The sequence below is a fragment of the Engraulis encrasicolus genome, chromosome 9, assembly GCF_034702125.1.
Source record: "Engraulis encrasicolus isolate BLACKSEA-1 chromosome 9, IST_EnEncr_1.0, whole genome shotgun sequence".
Classification (NCBI taxonomy): domain Eukaryota; kingdom Metazoa; phylum Chordata; class Actinopteri; order Clupeiformes; family Engraulidae; genus Engraulis; species Engraulis encrasicolus.
In genome coordinates this window covers 15079884-15094974 of record NC_085865.1, presented here as the reverse complement: position 1 = coordinate 15094974, position 15091 = coordinate 15079884, and the positions used below count along the sequence as shown (strand labels likewise).

The window sequence follows — 15091 nt, the reverse complement described above, 5'->3', positions numbered from 1 at the left end:
TTTATGTTTACTGAAAACATACATAATTGTAGTATATATCATTATTATCATTATATACTGTATATCATTATCGTGATATTAAGTAATCCGTATCATGGCATGTTTTTTTCCATATCCGCCCAGCACTACTGTACAGCACTTCTCACCTTATATACAGTATGCAAAACAATCAAATGTTGACTTTTACATTTCCATTTCCTGATTTGACTTGTCCCATCCTCCTCATCGTTACTGACAGCATTTCCACGAGGCTGCCTACCTGGCGGACGACAGGCAAGACCTTCTGAACGCCATCAACAGCTTCCTGGACTGCAGCATCGTGCTTCCGCCCTCGGAGGTGGGAGGCGATGAGCTGCTGCGCTCGGTGGCGCGCTTCCAACGGGAGATGCTGCGCAAGAGGGAGGAGCAGGAGGGGAAACTACTGGCCAAGGAAGTCAAGAGCCAAGAGGAGAAAGGTAATGCACACGTCTTGCACACTCATATAAAACTAACAATATTAGTGCCAGAGTCTTGCAAATTTCGTACACTTTTTGGGGTTCTACCTTGTTACTGAAATGGCATGTAAAGTTGCATTAGCATCTGTGCTGGCTGGTCCAGTGACTGGTTTGACATGGAGTGACTCCTCTTTCATACAAGCCCTAGTACTCTACCCTACTTAGCCATGTTCTTGGAATACTCCCCTAGTCCACCAAATAACAAATACAACAAAATGACACTGACTTTTATGCCTTGCTTCTTTACAAAACCTAGGGGTATCGAAATAGAAAAGATATGGAATAACATTTGTTCCATCCTCCTGTCCTTTCCCAGAGTCTCTCCTTGCTGCAGGCAAACCCGGAGATGACCCACTGCAGCGCACAGGCCGGCCTTTCAGGGGCGTGATCCGCGACGTCCGCCGCCGCTATCCCAAGTACGTCAGCGACTTCCGCGACGCCCTGAACGCACAGTGCATGGCCGCCGTCATTTTCATCTACTTTGCGGCCCTCTCGCCGGCCATCACCTTCGGTGGCCTCCTGGGGGAGAAGACGGAGGGGCTGATTGGCGTGTCGGAGCTCATCGTTGCCACGGCGATCCAAGGCGTGCTCTTCTGCCTCCTGGGGGCTCAGCCTCTCCTGGTGGTGGGCTTCTCTGGACCCCTGCTGGTGTTCGAGGAAGCCTTCTACTCAGTACGTGCATTACATTTAATTACATTACATACATTACATTACATTGCATTACATTACATTCAACTGACAATTTTATCCAAACCGACTTGCAGTCATTTACAGGGTGTTGGTTAAAGTCCCTGGGGCAATGTTGGGGTTAGGTGCCTTGCTCAAGGCCAGGGCACTTCAGCCATGGATGTCAGTGTAGGGAAAGGTCTGGTATGATCCGAACATACAACCCCCAAATTGAAAGAAAGGGGTTGGTGAAAAGGTGATGACTGCAGTCTGTTTGAAAAGACACAACTGACATGATTGGCTATGGGCTGAGTATTTACCAAAGGACACATTCGTAACGTCCAATAAACGGCCATGGACAATCGCAAACCACACCTTCCCTACGACAAAATGCATGGGTTGCCTCCTAACTATCTCACTTGTGCGATCGTCTGGTTCTTAACCAGGCAGCCCTTACCCCAGATCAGGTCTACTCACTATTGGACCTCTGCCCTCACCACACATATTTCAAGTACAGAGGAGACAGTGGAAAAACAGTTGTGCCATGGGATTCCCAGCTTTACGCATTGTAGCAAACTTAAGCGGTGCATGGAATTTCTAGAATCTCTATAGCCTTAATCTACTGGTTTCCTTATGTAGGGACAGACTACTGATAAAACGTAGCCGTTGTGCTCATTCTGGCACATGTTTACATTGATGTATTTTCAAATACAAATTAATATTCCCAGTCCCCATAAAATTAAATTATTTTTTTTATTAAAGATAAATTCTTTTCATTTCATAAAATTGCAAGACGTTGAGGCTCCCACATAGTGCATCTACTTCAGTCAGCAACATACACCAGGTTCACCAAGAAGTCCAAGGCAGAAAACTACCGTTTGGCAATAGAAGATGTAGGACACTTTTAACTCTGCATACGCTCAGGCAGACATTACTCATTATCAAGGGAAAAAAAACAAAAATAGGAAAACCTCAACAGTAGTGTCCACTAAAGAGTTCCCTCTGGAACAGCCTACTTTGAATAGAGGGTGGCGGCTGCGTCATCAACAACATAAATGCTACTTACTATTCTGACTGACATTCCACCCTAGGAAATAGAACTGCTTTTCATCCCACCAGTGCAGTTCCAGTCTCTGGAAACATGTGACCCAAACAGCTCTTAGTCCACTTCACACATTGACTTACTCACACTGTGTGACTCTCCTGTCATGTGGAGAGGGATGCCCCTCCAGTTTACGGGGAAATTTTGAACCAGAAATTGAAGATGTTCTTGCGACAAGGACCATAAATGTCATTCAGGCTCCAAAAAGAAGTCTAGCTGCCTACCACTTCTATTCAACTCAATTAGTCGATGGGGATATTTACTGTACTGTTGTAGCAGGAAGGCGATATAAATGGCAACAACTTTGATTATACTACAGTAAGAATAGAGATGTAAAAAGACAACAACATTATTTATTCTCAAATTTTAACTGGATAAATAAAAGGAAGATGATTAACGTATGAATAGAACATTTTCTTACATTACATTTAGCTAACGCTTTTATCCAAAGCGACTTGTTTACAGGGTATTGGTGTCAGTCCTTGGAGCAATGTGGGGTTAATGTAGGTGCCTTGCTCAAGGGCACTTTAGCCATGGATTTAGGTGTAAGGTGAGGCAAGGCTGGGATTCGAACCTGCAACCCTCCAATCTTAAGACCACCTCCCTGACCATTAGGTCACTGCTGCCCGTATAGTATATATGAAATACGACATTTCTGATTGCTATTGTTTGTCTTCCTCTACAGTTCTGCAAGTCGAACAATATAGAGTACCTCACAGGTCGGGTGTGGATCGGCTTCTGGCTCATCATCATCGTCCTCCTGGTTGTAGCCTTTGAGGGGAGCTTCTTGGTGCGCTTTGTGTCACGATTCACACAGGAGATTTTCTCATTTCTCATCTCCCTCATCTTCATCTATGAGACCTTCTCCAAACTTGGCAAGGTGAGATTGAATGCTGCGTTCAATACATTTTTGTTATTTTTCCTTTATAATAATAATACTATAATATAATAACCTATAATGATTAACTACATTGTATTTACTAGTACCTTTCATCCTGCTGAATGACTTTTCACACAACCACAAAAAATAATGAAACAAAATATCTTTTAATTTTATATACAGTACTTAACGCTTAATACTGACAACTGACACTGTTGTGAGATGTGTGTGTTTTGAAAAGCCAATTGTTTCCTCATCCTGTTAGATATTTCTTCATCATCCACTGAAGCGATGCACAATCATCACAGACTACAACAGCACTTTTGGCAATGATACAGCTGAGCTTGCCACTACCGATGCCCCTCCAGGCAATCGCACTCTTCCCCTCGTGGTCAACGGAGAGCCCAACACCGCCTTGCTCTCTCTCGTCCTCATGTCCGGGACGTTCTTCATCGCCTTCTATCTTCGCAAGTTTAAGAACAGCGCATTTTTTCCTGGCAGGGTAAGTCAGCAATGCTTTGAGACAACTGTGTGTACAGTATTATCACTGAGAACAATGTGTTGAACAAAAGGCGCACAGCAGCCATGCTGTAGAATTTTGATAGCTGTCCATTTTGTGTGTCTGACCATAGCTCCGCAGGGTGATTGGTGATTTTGGTGTCCCAATTGCAATCTTCATTATGGTGCTGGTGGACTACAGTATTCAGGACACATACACACAGGTGAGACTAATAACTATACTTCTTAAAGGCAGGTATCTTGGGTCCTAAGGGAGTGAACAGTCACAAGTGTCACAAGTCTTGAGTTAGCGGCTAGGGTGTCTAGGGATGGTGGTGGTGGGGTCAAGTGCAGGTGGTTGTGTGCGTGTGTGTGCGTGCGCGTGCGCGTGCGTGTGTGTGTGTGTGTGTGCGTGTGTGTGTACATGATTTACTAAATTGTTGCAGTGTTGGAAGGAACTGTCATTCATTATTTCATTACTTTTTTATTTCAAAACACCCTATTCAATTTTTTTTGTCGCTTGCAGAAATTAAGTGTGCCCAGTGGCTTTTCTGTGACCAGCCCTGAGAAGCGTGGCTGGTTTGTGAATCCGCTGGGCATGGTGGACCCCTTCCCTATCTGGATGATGGCCGCCAGTATCCTGCCTGCCCTCCTGGTCTTCATCCTCATCTTCATGGAGACCCAGATCACTACGTATGTCACGTTCATGTTCAGATTGTCATGTATGCCAGTGGTTCTCAACTGGAACAGTCTTGGGACCAGGGGCGGAGTGGCCCACCTTTTCCCACCGGGAGAATTTTCCCCTTGGCGGCCCTCTTTAAAAAAACAAAAACAAAAAAACAAAGCGAACATGGTTTCCTAACCAAAAAGACAAAAGCCACGAAATCTGCAGTCGTACTACATGTGGACATTAGTGTTGTCAAAATATCAACCTGAAGTGGAGAATTGTAGCCTACACCTTGATGAAATGCACAGCCAGTGGTGTAGTCTACGTAAAACGCAGGTATACGCACCCATTTCAAAATTTCAAGGATTACAGTATACCCACTTAAAATTGATTGATCCATTATTTACAATAGCACAAATATATACAGTAGACTATACACACATCAAAAAATGCTCAAATATACAGTATACCCACTTCAAAAAGTAGACTACACCACTGGAGCCATCATCACAGTCCAAAGCATTCATAGGCCTAGGTTAGGCTACATCACGCTACTGTTCCATGCAAATGTGCACTCCACTGTCATTTTGACAGTTTGAAATTGAAATATCGTTTAAGGAAGACAGGATGAGCATGGGCACAAAGTTTTGAGTGTGGGGATTTTTAGAAGAGTAGGCTTACAAAATATAGTATAGTAGCCTATAGCTTAGGCTACAAGTCTGTCTACATTGTGCAGTAAACCCACCATGCCGCAAATAAGCCAAACTTAGCTACTTCAAACCACAACCATAAGTCAACAAAATGTATAACCAAACGGTGTAGGCCTACCTTAAAACGCTGTCTTCGTCGCAGCAAATGTCTTTGTTCCTTGCAATCACTCTACTTTCATCCACAGCTTATTAGCCTACACACCCAGCACTGGTCACATCAGAATCTTGTGTGGTAATTATTTTGTTCCATTTCTTCAGACATAGGCTACATCCTAAATGTACCACATATAAATATATGTATGATAATAATATTATTTCGACTATAAGGAGATATACTGGTAGGTCTAACAAATCAAAACAAAACCCATTGCTTCTGTTAGGTGCAGTTATCTTCCTTACCACTTGGTGGAGTCTGTTCGTAACCCAAGTCAATAACCACAGAGCAAGTGAATCTGGACTGGAAAGACTGTAAACTGTAACAGTCGTGTGGAAATCGGAAAATAAATCATAATTTATTAATATTTCCATCCTTTGGTAACCAATATACATATCACAGGTTCTTCAAATACTGAAAACGAAACTGTGTTACTAAGATCTTGTAAACTTCCGCGATCTACGGTGTATGAAAATTATCAGTAGAGAAGGGGTGTGGCCAATTTACTGTTTGACACCGTCAGTGAGGTATTGCCGTCTGGTATACGGTATAAAAACTGGCCAGTCAGCTCATCACTACACAGGGAAGCGTGAAGTGGAAAGTGGGAAATCAGTGCTTACTAGCACTATCTCTAAACTTCAGGGCCGGCCAGGAACGCAGTGCGGCCGTATTTTTACATTTCACGGCCGCGGCCCACCGGGACAAGTCCCCGATCTCCCGACGGCCACTCCGCGCCTGCTTGGGACCCACCATTTTCCACTCTCATTCGGACGCGCCCCATTTTTTTTTAGCGTTCAAGTCAATTCAATGCAATTTTCAAAATATAACCAAGACTCGAATGACTGGTTGCACGCTATCTATCTCGCATAAACATTCAGATTCTATCTATGACTACAGATGACACGGAGTTCTAGCCTATCAAAATAAGAGTTGTAAATTGTTGCAGGAAAAGTTGGATTTTTTTTTTTAGAATTACGTTTTTTTTACACCAAGGCTCCGCGACCCACCCATGACCCCTCCGCGACCCACTTTTGGGTCGCGACCCACTAGTTGAGAAACACTGATGTATGCTACAACACTGTCCAGACCACATGTACTGTACGTGTACGTCAGGCTAAATGTCCAAATGTTATGTAGGCCTACTGGATACATGGCCAATGTAACATGTCAATGCACACTCACTGCCACTGATGTCTTATACATGGGTTTTCAATGTTATCAAACAGCTGGCTGAGTGCACAGACAGGAATTCCAAAAATGCTACATGGCTACGTGTTTAATATTGGAATTAAGTTATATTGTATCTTGTCAATCACATGTGAGTGCAATGTTTGAGTGTAGCGCTGTGCTTATAGTCATATATGGGCTTGCATGCCCATTGCGACCTGGGTTCGAGTCCGATTTGGGTCCTTTGCCAGCCATGCCCCATCTCTCTCTACCACTCTCTTCAGGTCATACTCTCAACTGTCCTATAACCAAGTAAGACACAAAAGCCCGGCCTGTCAGGCCTCCACACATACAGGAACTGATCCTGTAGGTGGCAGACGTGTCATTTTGGAGAGCCATGATTTAGTTCTTCTTCAAATAACGTTGCATTGCTTTTTCAGCATTTTGGGGGATAGCCACCTAGTATGTTCCACAGCCTGTTAAAGACTGGAAAGAGGTGCAAACAGACAGTTTGTCCTGATGAGAGAGGAGAGTTTGATATTTATTTTGGTAGGAGTGGTGCAAACATAGATATAGACCTCTTTTTTTAAATTTTCTGTGGGTCAACAGTCAAAATGCTAATTAAGCCCTATTTTGTCACATCATCAAGTCACGTGGTATTAACTTTTTTTTTAAAGCACAGAATTCTGTCACGTTGGTGTTATTGATGCTTTTCTTTTGGAACATTTTGGAAATTTGACATCTTTGTATTAGGCATTGTATTGCATTGCATTGCAAAATGCATTTGATACAGGTTTAAAAAGTTTGTTGTCAAAATATTTGAATGGCAAGAATTCACACATAGATGAAAGGATGTCTGAACAGTCATTTCCAATTATAAAATGCAATTAAAAAAATTGAGCTTATGTCATTTTGCAACAAAACTATTTCCTTCTATTCCAGCCTGATCGTGAGTAAGAAGGAGCGGATGTTGGTGAAGGGCTCCGGCTTCCACCTGGACCTGCTGGTCATCGTGGCTCTGGGCGGCACGTCCGCCTTGTTCGGCCTGCCCTGGATGGCGGCCGCCACCGTGCGCTCCGTCACTCACGTCAACGCCCTGACCGTCATGAGCAAGGCGGTCGCCCCCGGAGACAAGCCACGCATCCAGGAGGTGAAGGAGCAGAGGGTGACGGGGCTCCTGGTGGCTATTCTCGTCGGTGAGTACAGAGACCAGAGGACAGTTGCAGAGGAATTATAATAATAATAATAATAATAATAATAATAATAATAATAATAATAATACATTTATTTGTATAACACAATTCATACAAGACATGCGGCTCAATGCGCTTAACAGTTATAGAAACAACAACAATTTAAAAAAAAAAGAGAAATAAATAAAAACAGTAATAATAATAATAAAAAAGTAATAATAATACAAGAAAAGTATCGCATCTGTGCTGCTCCAGTTAAAATTTCCTGCCTGTCCCCCGCCAATGCACCAGATGACAAAACAGAAGCGTGTGGAACTACCCCTTTGTTATTTCATTGTTTCTTGTTTATGATGGCATGTGTGTTTCTCACAGGTTTGTCCATTGTGATCAGTAAAGTCCTGCAGCAGATCCCCATAGCTGTTCTATTTGGCATCTTCCTGTACATGGGAGTGATGTCTCTGAACGGGATCCAGCTGACCGAGCGCATGTTGTTGCTGCTCATGCCGCCCAAGTACCACCCCGACCACACCTACGTGCGGAAGGTGAGAATATCCTGACTCTTTACTGCGCTAATGCCTGAGCTGGCCCTGACCCAGGGTAGACTCTAGTCTAAGGCATGTTGTGTGGGTGTACCCATGTATGCTCTCTGTGCTAATGTACTTTTAAACTAACCCTACTTTGTATCTGTAGTACTTATTGTTCTGTATTTTTCCTGTGCGCTGTATCTGCAAATTTTGGATGCTATGATTATGTCCTCGATTGTACTAAGTCACCTTGGATAAGAGTGTCTGCCAAATGTAATGCAATGTAATTTAAGGAATACAGCACCATCCTCCTCTCGAGGTCTACTATCAGACCAGTTTCAAAATCATTGTGTCTCCAGAGTTGGAGATTGAGCTCCTCAGGACCCTCCCCCCATCCAATGCCTCCACTGTTGTGTTGTCTGTATGTGTTTGTGATGTCTCCACCGCTGTTTGCTGCCATTTTGTAAATGTGCTTATGTGCCGAGGTTTTTTGCCTTAAGCCTCGACATTGTAATAATGTGGAGGCAGGAGAATGTTTTTCCTCACCTGTCGCTTTGTTATTCCGTACTGGTTGTCTGAATGAGTGAACGCTGGTGCGATTGACTGTCGCTTTTCATATGTTTTATATTTTAACATTGTCCAGTCTCCTTGGGTGTTTTGAAAGGCCCTTCCAAATGAAATGTGTTGTTCTATTACCTTTTAGTACTTCGACTTGATAACACTCCGCTGACTCCCAGCTCTCCTCTCTGTTGTGGTTGCCTCCCTCCCCTCTCCTCCCCTCCCCTCTCCTCCCCCAGGTCAAGACGCTGCGTATGCACCTGTACACGGCGGTGCAGCTGGTTTGCCTGGCTGTGCTGTGGGCCGTCATGTCCACTGCGGCCTCGTTGGCCTTCCCCTTCGTCCTCATCCTCACTGTGCCCATCAAGATGTTCCTTCTCCCACGGATCTTCACCTCCAGAGAAATGCAATGTGTGAGTGACTGAACGCTTTATATTTGGTTATCTGCCTTCGCAATGGAAGTCTCTTTTCTGATTGGCTGATGGGGTGACCATTAATTCCGTGTAACTTAGCCGGGCATAGAATCTTTGATTGGAATGCCGACGGTATCTAAGGGATAACGTTGTAGGAATTGTGTACATGATCTATGGAAAATTAAAGGGGTAATCCGGTGTGAAATGGCTTACTTTGTGTTAAAACGTGATGATGAGCCCTAACTTTTGCCTCATACCTCGCCTCCAAAGGTCCCCTGCATTCCGAAGTCCGAGCGCTAGTCAAAAATTCCAGAGCTAGGTGATATTAAGCTTCTGCCGTGATGGACCGGCACCTGTCTCGCGATCGTTAGAAATCTCTACTTTCCACCCATTTACGAGGCTCAAAGTTGGTCAATACTTCATTCCGCAGAGTCGTGGGGTTGTTGACATGTTAAACGAGGCATAGAGAACTTTGGTAGTCCACCGTTGGTTTAGAAACAACGCCATACTTACAGGGTGTTGCAATCGCCGATATCGCCAAGTCCTGAGTTGGTTTAGCAAAATAAATATGTACAGTGTATCAATCCATGCCTGCAGTTCACCTAGAGCAGTGGTTCCCAACCTAAGGGTCGGGACCCACCTTATGGGTCGCCAAGGATCCACAGGGGGTCGCGAAGCCCTCTTGATTTTAAGGGGTTTCATTTTAAATATATATAGCCCATGTTCAATAAAATACAAAGCATTTAACTAATAAATGCATAGAAGCAACAAATTGTACGTGCTAAATTAAACATTTATTCTATATTTGACCAAAGGCGAATTGAGGTATAAAATAACTAAAATTAGTTTTAGCAGGAAACAGAGGGTATCTTGTGACTCCGTCTCATGCGGGTGCTCGCGTGGTTGGGTCATCAAAGCTTGCAATAGTAAAATCATGGGTCCCTTAAGAAAAAGGTTGGGAACCACTGACCTAGAGGGTGCTGTCGAGAGAGCACAGCCCATTCATTCGAATGGAGTCTGCATCCACTCGTTGGCGCCCCTAGAGTGCAGTACCACCCGCAAAATTAGTGAGTAGATACACTGGACATACCGTATCTCTTTTGCCAAACCAACGCCTGTTGTTTTCGTGTAAACAGAGTTATAGAAGACTCATTTAAAAAATCCTGTTAACAAAATGTGCCATTTTGGGGGCTAAAACGCGCCTGTCACAATGGAGTTTTCATTTTTATCCACATGTTGTGTTTATATGCTAACGGATAAAAAATATGCACGTTTAAAAATGTCTGTAACTAGTGGCTAACGATCACCTAAACTTCACTGGAAGTCAGTGCAATGGCCTAAGCACTGCAGTGATCTGATCTGTTTTCTTTGTGTGTGTCTGTTGTGCAGCTGGATGCCGACGATGCAGAGCCCACATTTGATGAGCGGGAAGGTCAGGACGAGTACACAGAGATGCACATGCCAGTGTGAGCCAGTGCCATGGAAGTAAGAGTTAGGCTATGCCCATTGACCTCCGCGTTTCATTTTTACACAAAATATAGCGGCTCAAGGAGCCTTTGACACACCGATCACCATTGACATAGTTCCAAAAAATAGTTCCAGGAAGCGAGTGTCAAACACAGAAAGTCAAGTAAAGGTAAATTTAATTAATTTCTATTAATTTCTACGTCAACTTTGCTTGCTATGTAGTGCTTCTGTGTTAGTCTTGAGCAAAAAGAAGGCCGCTGCCAAGAATTATTCCAATCCATGTGAATCATGTCACCAACCGACTTCCTGTGCCCCGGTTGTCACAACTCTGAATTCCATGGCTCTGGTCTGAGCCACACTGTATGTGCATCAGGACAGCACATATCCAATGGTGTCAATCCCTCCACCTACACAAATGTTTAATCAGCCAACAAAGACAAGTGCCTTAGAGAGGTTTCTCAATCATTGCGACATAAGAACAGAAAAAACAAACACACACAGACACTTGACACAATACCACAATACCACACACACCTGCTGCTGAACAACATGGCGTAGAGGCCAGATGGGTGTGATTTTAAAATGCGTTTTGTAATATTTATTTTTGTATGCATCACTACACAGTTTTAAAGGGCTCATAAGAAGATGATTACCATGAAGTGTCTGCTGTACTGAAACATCTGTGCATGTCATGAGTGTTTAATGTAAACACACACACACACACACACACACACACACACACACACACACACACACACACACACACACACACACACACACACACACACACACACACACACACACACACACACACACACACGGCAAATGAAGACAAATGAAGCTACTCTCCTGTCGGATGTTGACCACGTTGTAACTGAGATCGTCCTTGGTTTTATCAGTACATGTAACATTATTGCACGTGTGTGCACTTGTGTAAGGTCATCTCATCACTGTGTTTAACAGTACTTAATTCACCTGTGGACCAGCTTAAAGTATCATAATCTGTCATATCGTTAATTTTGCGTTTTTATGTCCTATCACTCCTTGGTGTTCAAATGGTCTACCCGCTAAGAAACACAGTTGATCAGTTTTGACCAAATGGCTGTTACAGAGTCCCTAGTTAATGGAGGTGTCAAAAGTAAAAGTAAAAGTGAATTCACGGTGTAAGTACAACACTAGCACATTACAGTATATGGCTGTTACACCATTTACTCCTTTGTATTTAATGAGAGATAGACAGTGGTGTTACTGAAAAACACTAAAACCTAACGAGGACCCACCACAATCTTGATCCAACCAGTGCAAAGTCAGCTGATCGTAAGACAAGTACACAGGTCTACTGGTTACTCAGATAAGTCACCTGTGTTGGAAAGGAACTGTTTTACTCTCGCTTTTGACACTTTTGCTGGTTAACTCTCTAAGTATGAAAGTACGAGTCACAGTTGCACTTACTAAAGACCTACAGTACAGACCTAATGCTGCCTAACCCCTTTGTCCCCTTTTAAAGAAGGCTGCTGTAAATCCAGGACAGATGTGCTTAACTTGTGTGTGGTGGTGTCATGCTGTTCAACATGATTTGTATGAATATGTGTTTATGGGAGTATTGAACATAACACTTTCATGGTGAGGTTGTCTACAAACTGTAGTGCATGGGAAATCTCCTGAATTGTGCCAATTTATCATTGCTTGTCCCTGTTGTTCGATGACACACTTGAGTGGTCATTCAGAAGAATTATGAATTGGTCCAAAAGTTGAAAAGTTGTAGTTGTCACCTTGCTGACATCTCTGACATTTGGGGTAACTGACACAAAGGTTTTACCTGTGAGGGTTGTGGGTGGTTTGTCAGGCTGTCATCATGCTTTAGCGTATGTATCGCACGCTAGTGCATTCAGCGTGTTGGTGCGACGCATTTTGAAGTTAAAGCGTGCTCCTGAATGCAACGGTAAAGCGCTTTCATGCACTTTTGACACGTGACGAGGTTTGCGCAGTTTTCCCTCCGTGTCAGCGATTTTGTTTTGTCACAGCGCATTTCTGCAAATATGCTTTGCTGTGCCCTAACCAAAACCACCCCTAAACCTAACCTGTCAGTAAAGCAATGTTTCTGCTGCTTTACTTTTGCCAATAACAGCGAGATTAGGCGAATTTCTACCTAAATTGAGCCTAAACCAAAACCATTCCTAAACCTAACCTGTCAGAGGGCGTCGTGGAGCACGACTTAACTTGAAAATGCGTAGTGGACACACGCGATAGTGGGTTCAAATCAGCGTGTCATAGATACGCCTATGCATGATGACATGTTGCGTTTGTAAGGGTTTAAATGCTGCATAATCAGTTACCATCTCAAGTTCACCGTCTATGTATCTTGTCATTGCCCTCCTTTTTATGTTTTTTTTTTTCAATGTATCTCAAACAAGCATCTCTATATAATATGAATGTTTTCATGTGTGATATACTAAATACCTGCTTTTCTGTGAACTCTTGTAAGTGCCTCTGCTGACCAGACAGTGTTCTTACCCTTCCTCCTTCAGACTTTGTTATGCTTGCTTGTGAATTTTAAAATCATAGAATTAACATGGATGATGGCGTGTACTGTACTTATAGCAAAGACACATTTTTTTCTTTTTAAAAAAATATATATATTTACTGGTCATGACTGATTCTAAGTATACCAAATATCATGTCTCTGTAGGAAAATCATTTGGGTTCCGCTGTCTGAGGTTATATTTTTCAGTAAATTATTAATAATGAACTATGAATATATTTTTAAGATTTATTTTTTATATATACTTCACACACAGCTGGGTGTTTGTATTGGCCAAGGTCTTTATATTGCTGTTCTCCGCTGTGCATAAAGGTCTTCTGCACTCCTCTACAGAGAATTGACTTCAGTTGTGCCATGTATGTCTTCATTTGGTCTGTCTGTATTTTTTGCATTTAAAGTTTCATGTAATGCTAATAGACAAAGGTGCATTACGAGATGTTCTGATTGTTTTGGAGATAAGGACAATGTTGTAATTACAATCATAGCCGATTATATCAAGATAAAGCGGAAATCGAAAATAAGACATGGAATCTAGATACCTTTTGGGTGAGTCTCAGACAAACAACTGAAGTCCAGTATGGAACAAGTATGCCTTTTTGTATCTGTTTCAATTACAGTTATTGGTCTGGCTTTTATTATGTATGTCCATGTATGTAGTGTATGAATAAACATAATTTTATGACTATCGATTTCCAAATGGCTGATTTGTGTGCATGTGTGAGTGAATTTACTGTGCTGCTCATAAGTTTACATACCCTGGTAGAATGTTTGGTTTTGTAGCCACTTCTAGCTTATTAAGACATGGTCCTTTTATAAATTGGCTGTTCATCTGAGCCAGAGCAAAGGGCAGTTGGCCATTGATACAATGTACAAATCTGTAGCCCTTACAATAAAGATGGAGCAAAAACTGGAGCAAAGGGAGACTAAAGTGCATTCACTGTCAATATTGACCAAAGAATCTGTCCTGGTTTTGTTTACCCATCCTAGAGTTGGGATAGGCCCTTGGGTCCCTAAATATATTTTTTAGGTTAAAAGTTAATGATTATCTCTACCCCATGTAGAGGTAGACAAAGGTAGACAAAACTAGAGGTACTAGAGGTAGACAAAACTAGAGTGGCCCCACCCCCATTGGTTGTGGCAATCCTGGATGTATGACTGCATTTTGCTCAGCAGTCAGTGGAAATCAATGGGAAGGGGCTGACCTCTCTCAAGAAAATGTCTGAAAATATCCATGGACAGACTAAAGAAGAACAATATTTGAAATGTCTGGCTAAATATCTCTCTAACATGAACTGATTTCTGAATTTATTTTATCAAATCATATGACATAGTGGATATTGAAAGGCTGACATTTCAAATCTTGTCCTTGTCTAATATTTTCACTTCCACTTTTTGACCGACGTTGGGCCCGTTCTCTATTGATCTGCTTTGACTGCCGCGTTACAACAGGTCTACCTGCATAACATGGCGGCAGGGGCGGACGCTTTCCGGCTCTGTCAGCCAATGCCATGTCCACTCTGGTTGTGTGGGGTTTTTTTTCTAGCTCTATGACTCCAGAGATATCTCTGCTCTACAGTGGCCTGCTGTGTTAAAGCAAGATGGCGTATGTACTGAGCTGCATCCTGCTGCTGACGGCTACCGTGGTCCTGGACTGTGCTGAGGCGCAGGAGGCCTACGACAAGCTGCCAGACACCTACAGGAAAGGAGTGGACCTGGCCTTGCAGCAGGTCAACAACCACACCACCATCCAGCAGCACTTCCTCTTCTTCAAGAGCCTCCTCATGTCCGACATAAATGTAAGTGAAACCCAATTATAGTTGTTGGATGCTTCAAAATATTTGAAGATCCCCCTCTCAGTGTAGAACATTTTGTAATGTGAAAATGGAGTGTTGGGGGGGTGGGACTCTTCAAATATTTTGTATTAGTAAAAATACTGTTTTAATGCTGGAATTTGGTAAGGAAAGATATGATAAACATATGAACGTTGCAATTGACCAAATGCTACTTATGAATCAATATAAAATGATTATATTAAAATGTTATATAATCCCTTTTA

General features: G+C 42.7%; 1 protein-coding gene across 1 annotated transcript in view; it reads left to right on the top strand.

The window, feature by feature from the left end:
* Positions 1-13722, top strand: part of slc4a2b (solute carrier family 4 member 2b) — a 73465-nt gene extending 59743 nt beyond the window's left edge. The window contains exons 15-24 of the mRNA XM_063206660.1: positions 239-455; positions 811-1166; positions 2948-3142; positions 3408-3644; positions 3775-3864; positions 4167-4333; positions 7281-7534; positions 7904-8073; positions 8853-9026; positions 10416-13722. Of these exons, the coding sequence (XP_063062730.1) occupies positions 239-455; positions 811-1166; positions 2948-3142; positions 3408-3644; positions 3775-3864; positions 4167-4333; positions 7281-7534; positions 7904-8073; positions 8853-9026; positions 10416-10496 (1941 nt within the window). The 3' untranslated portion in view covers positions 10497-13722. The remainder of the gene's footprint in view (positions 1-238; positions 456-810; positions 1167-2947; positions 3143-3407; positions 3645-3774; positions 3865-4166; positions 4334-7280; positions 7535-7903; positions 8074-8852; positions 9027-10415) is intronic.
* The last annotated feature ends 1369 nt before the right edge of the window (positions 13723-15091 follow it).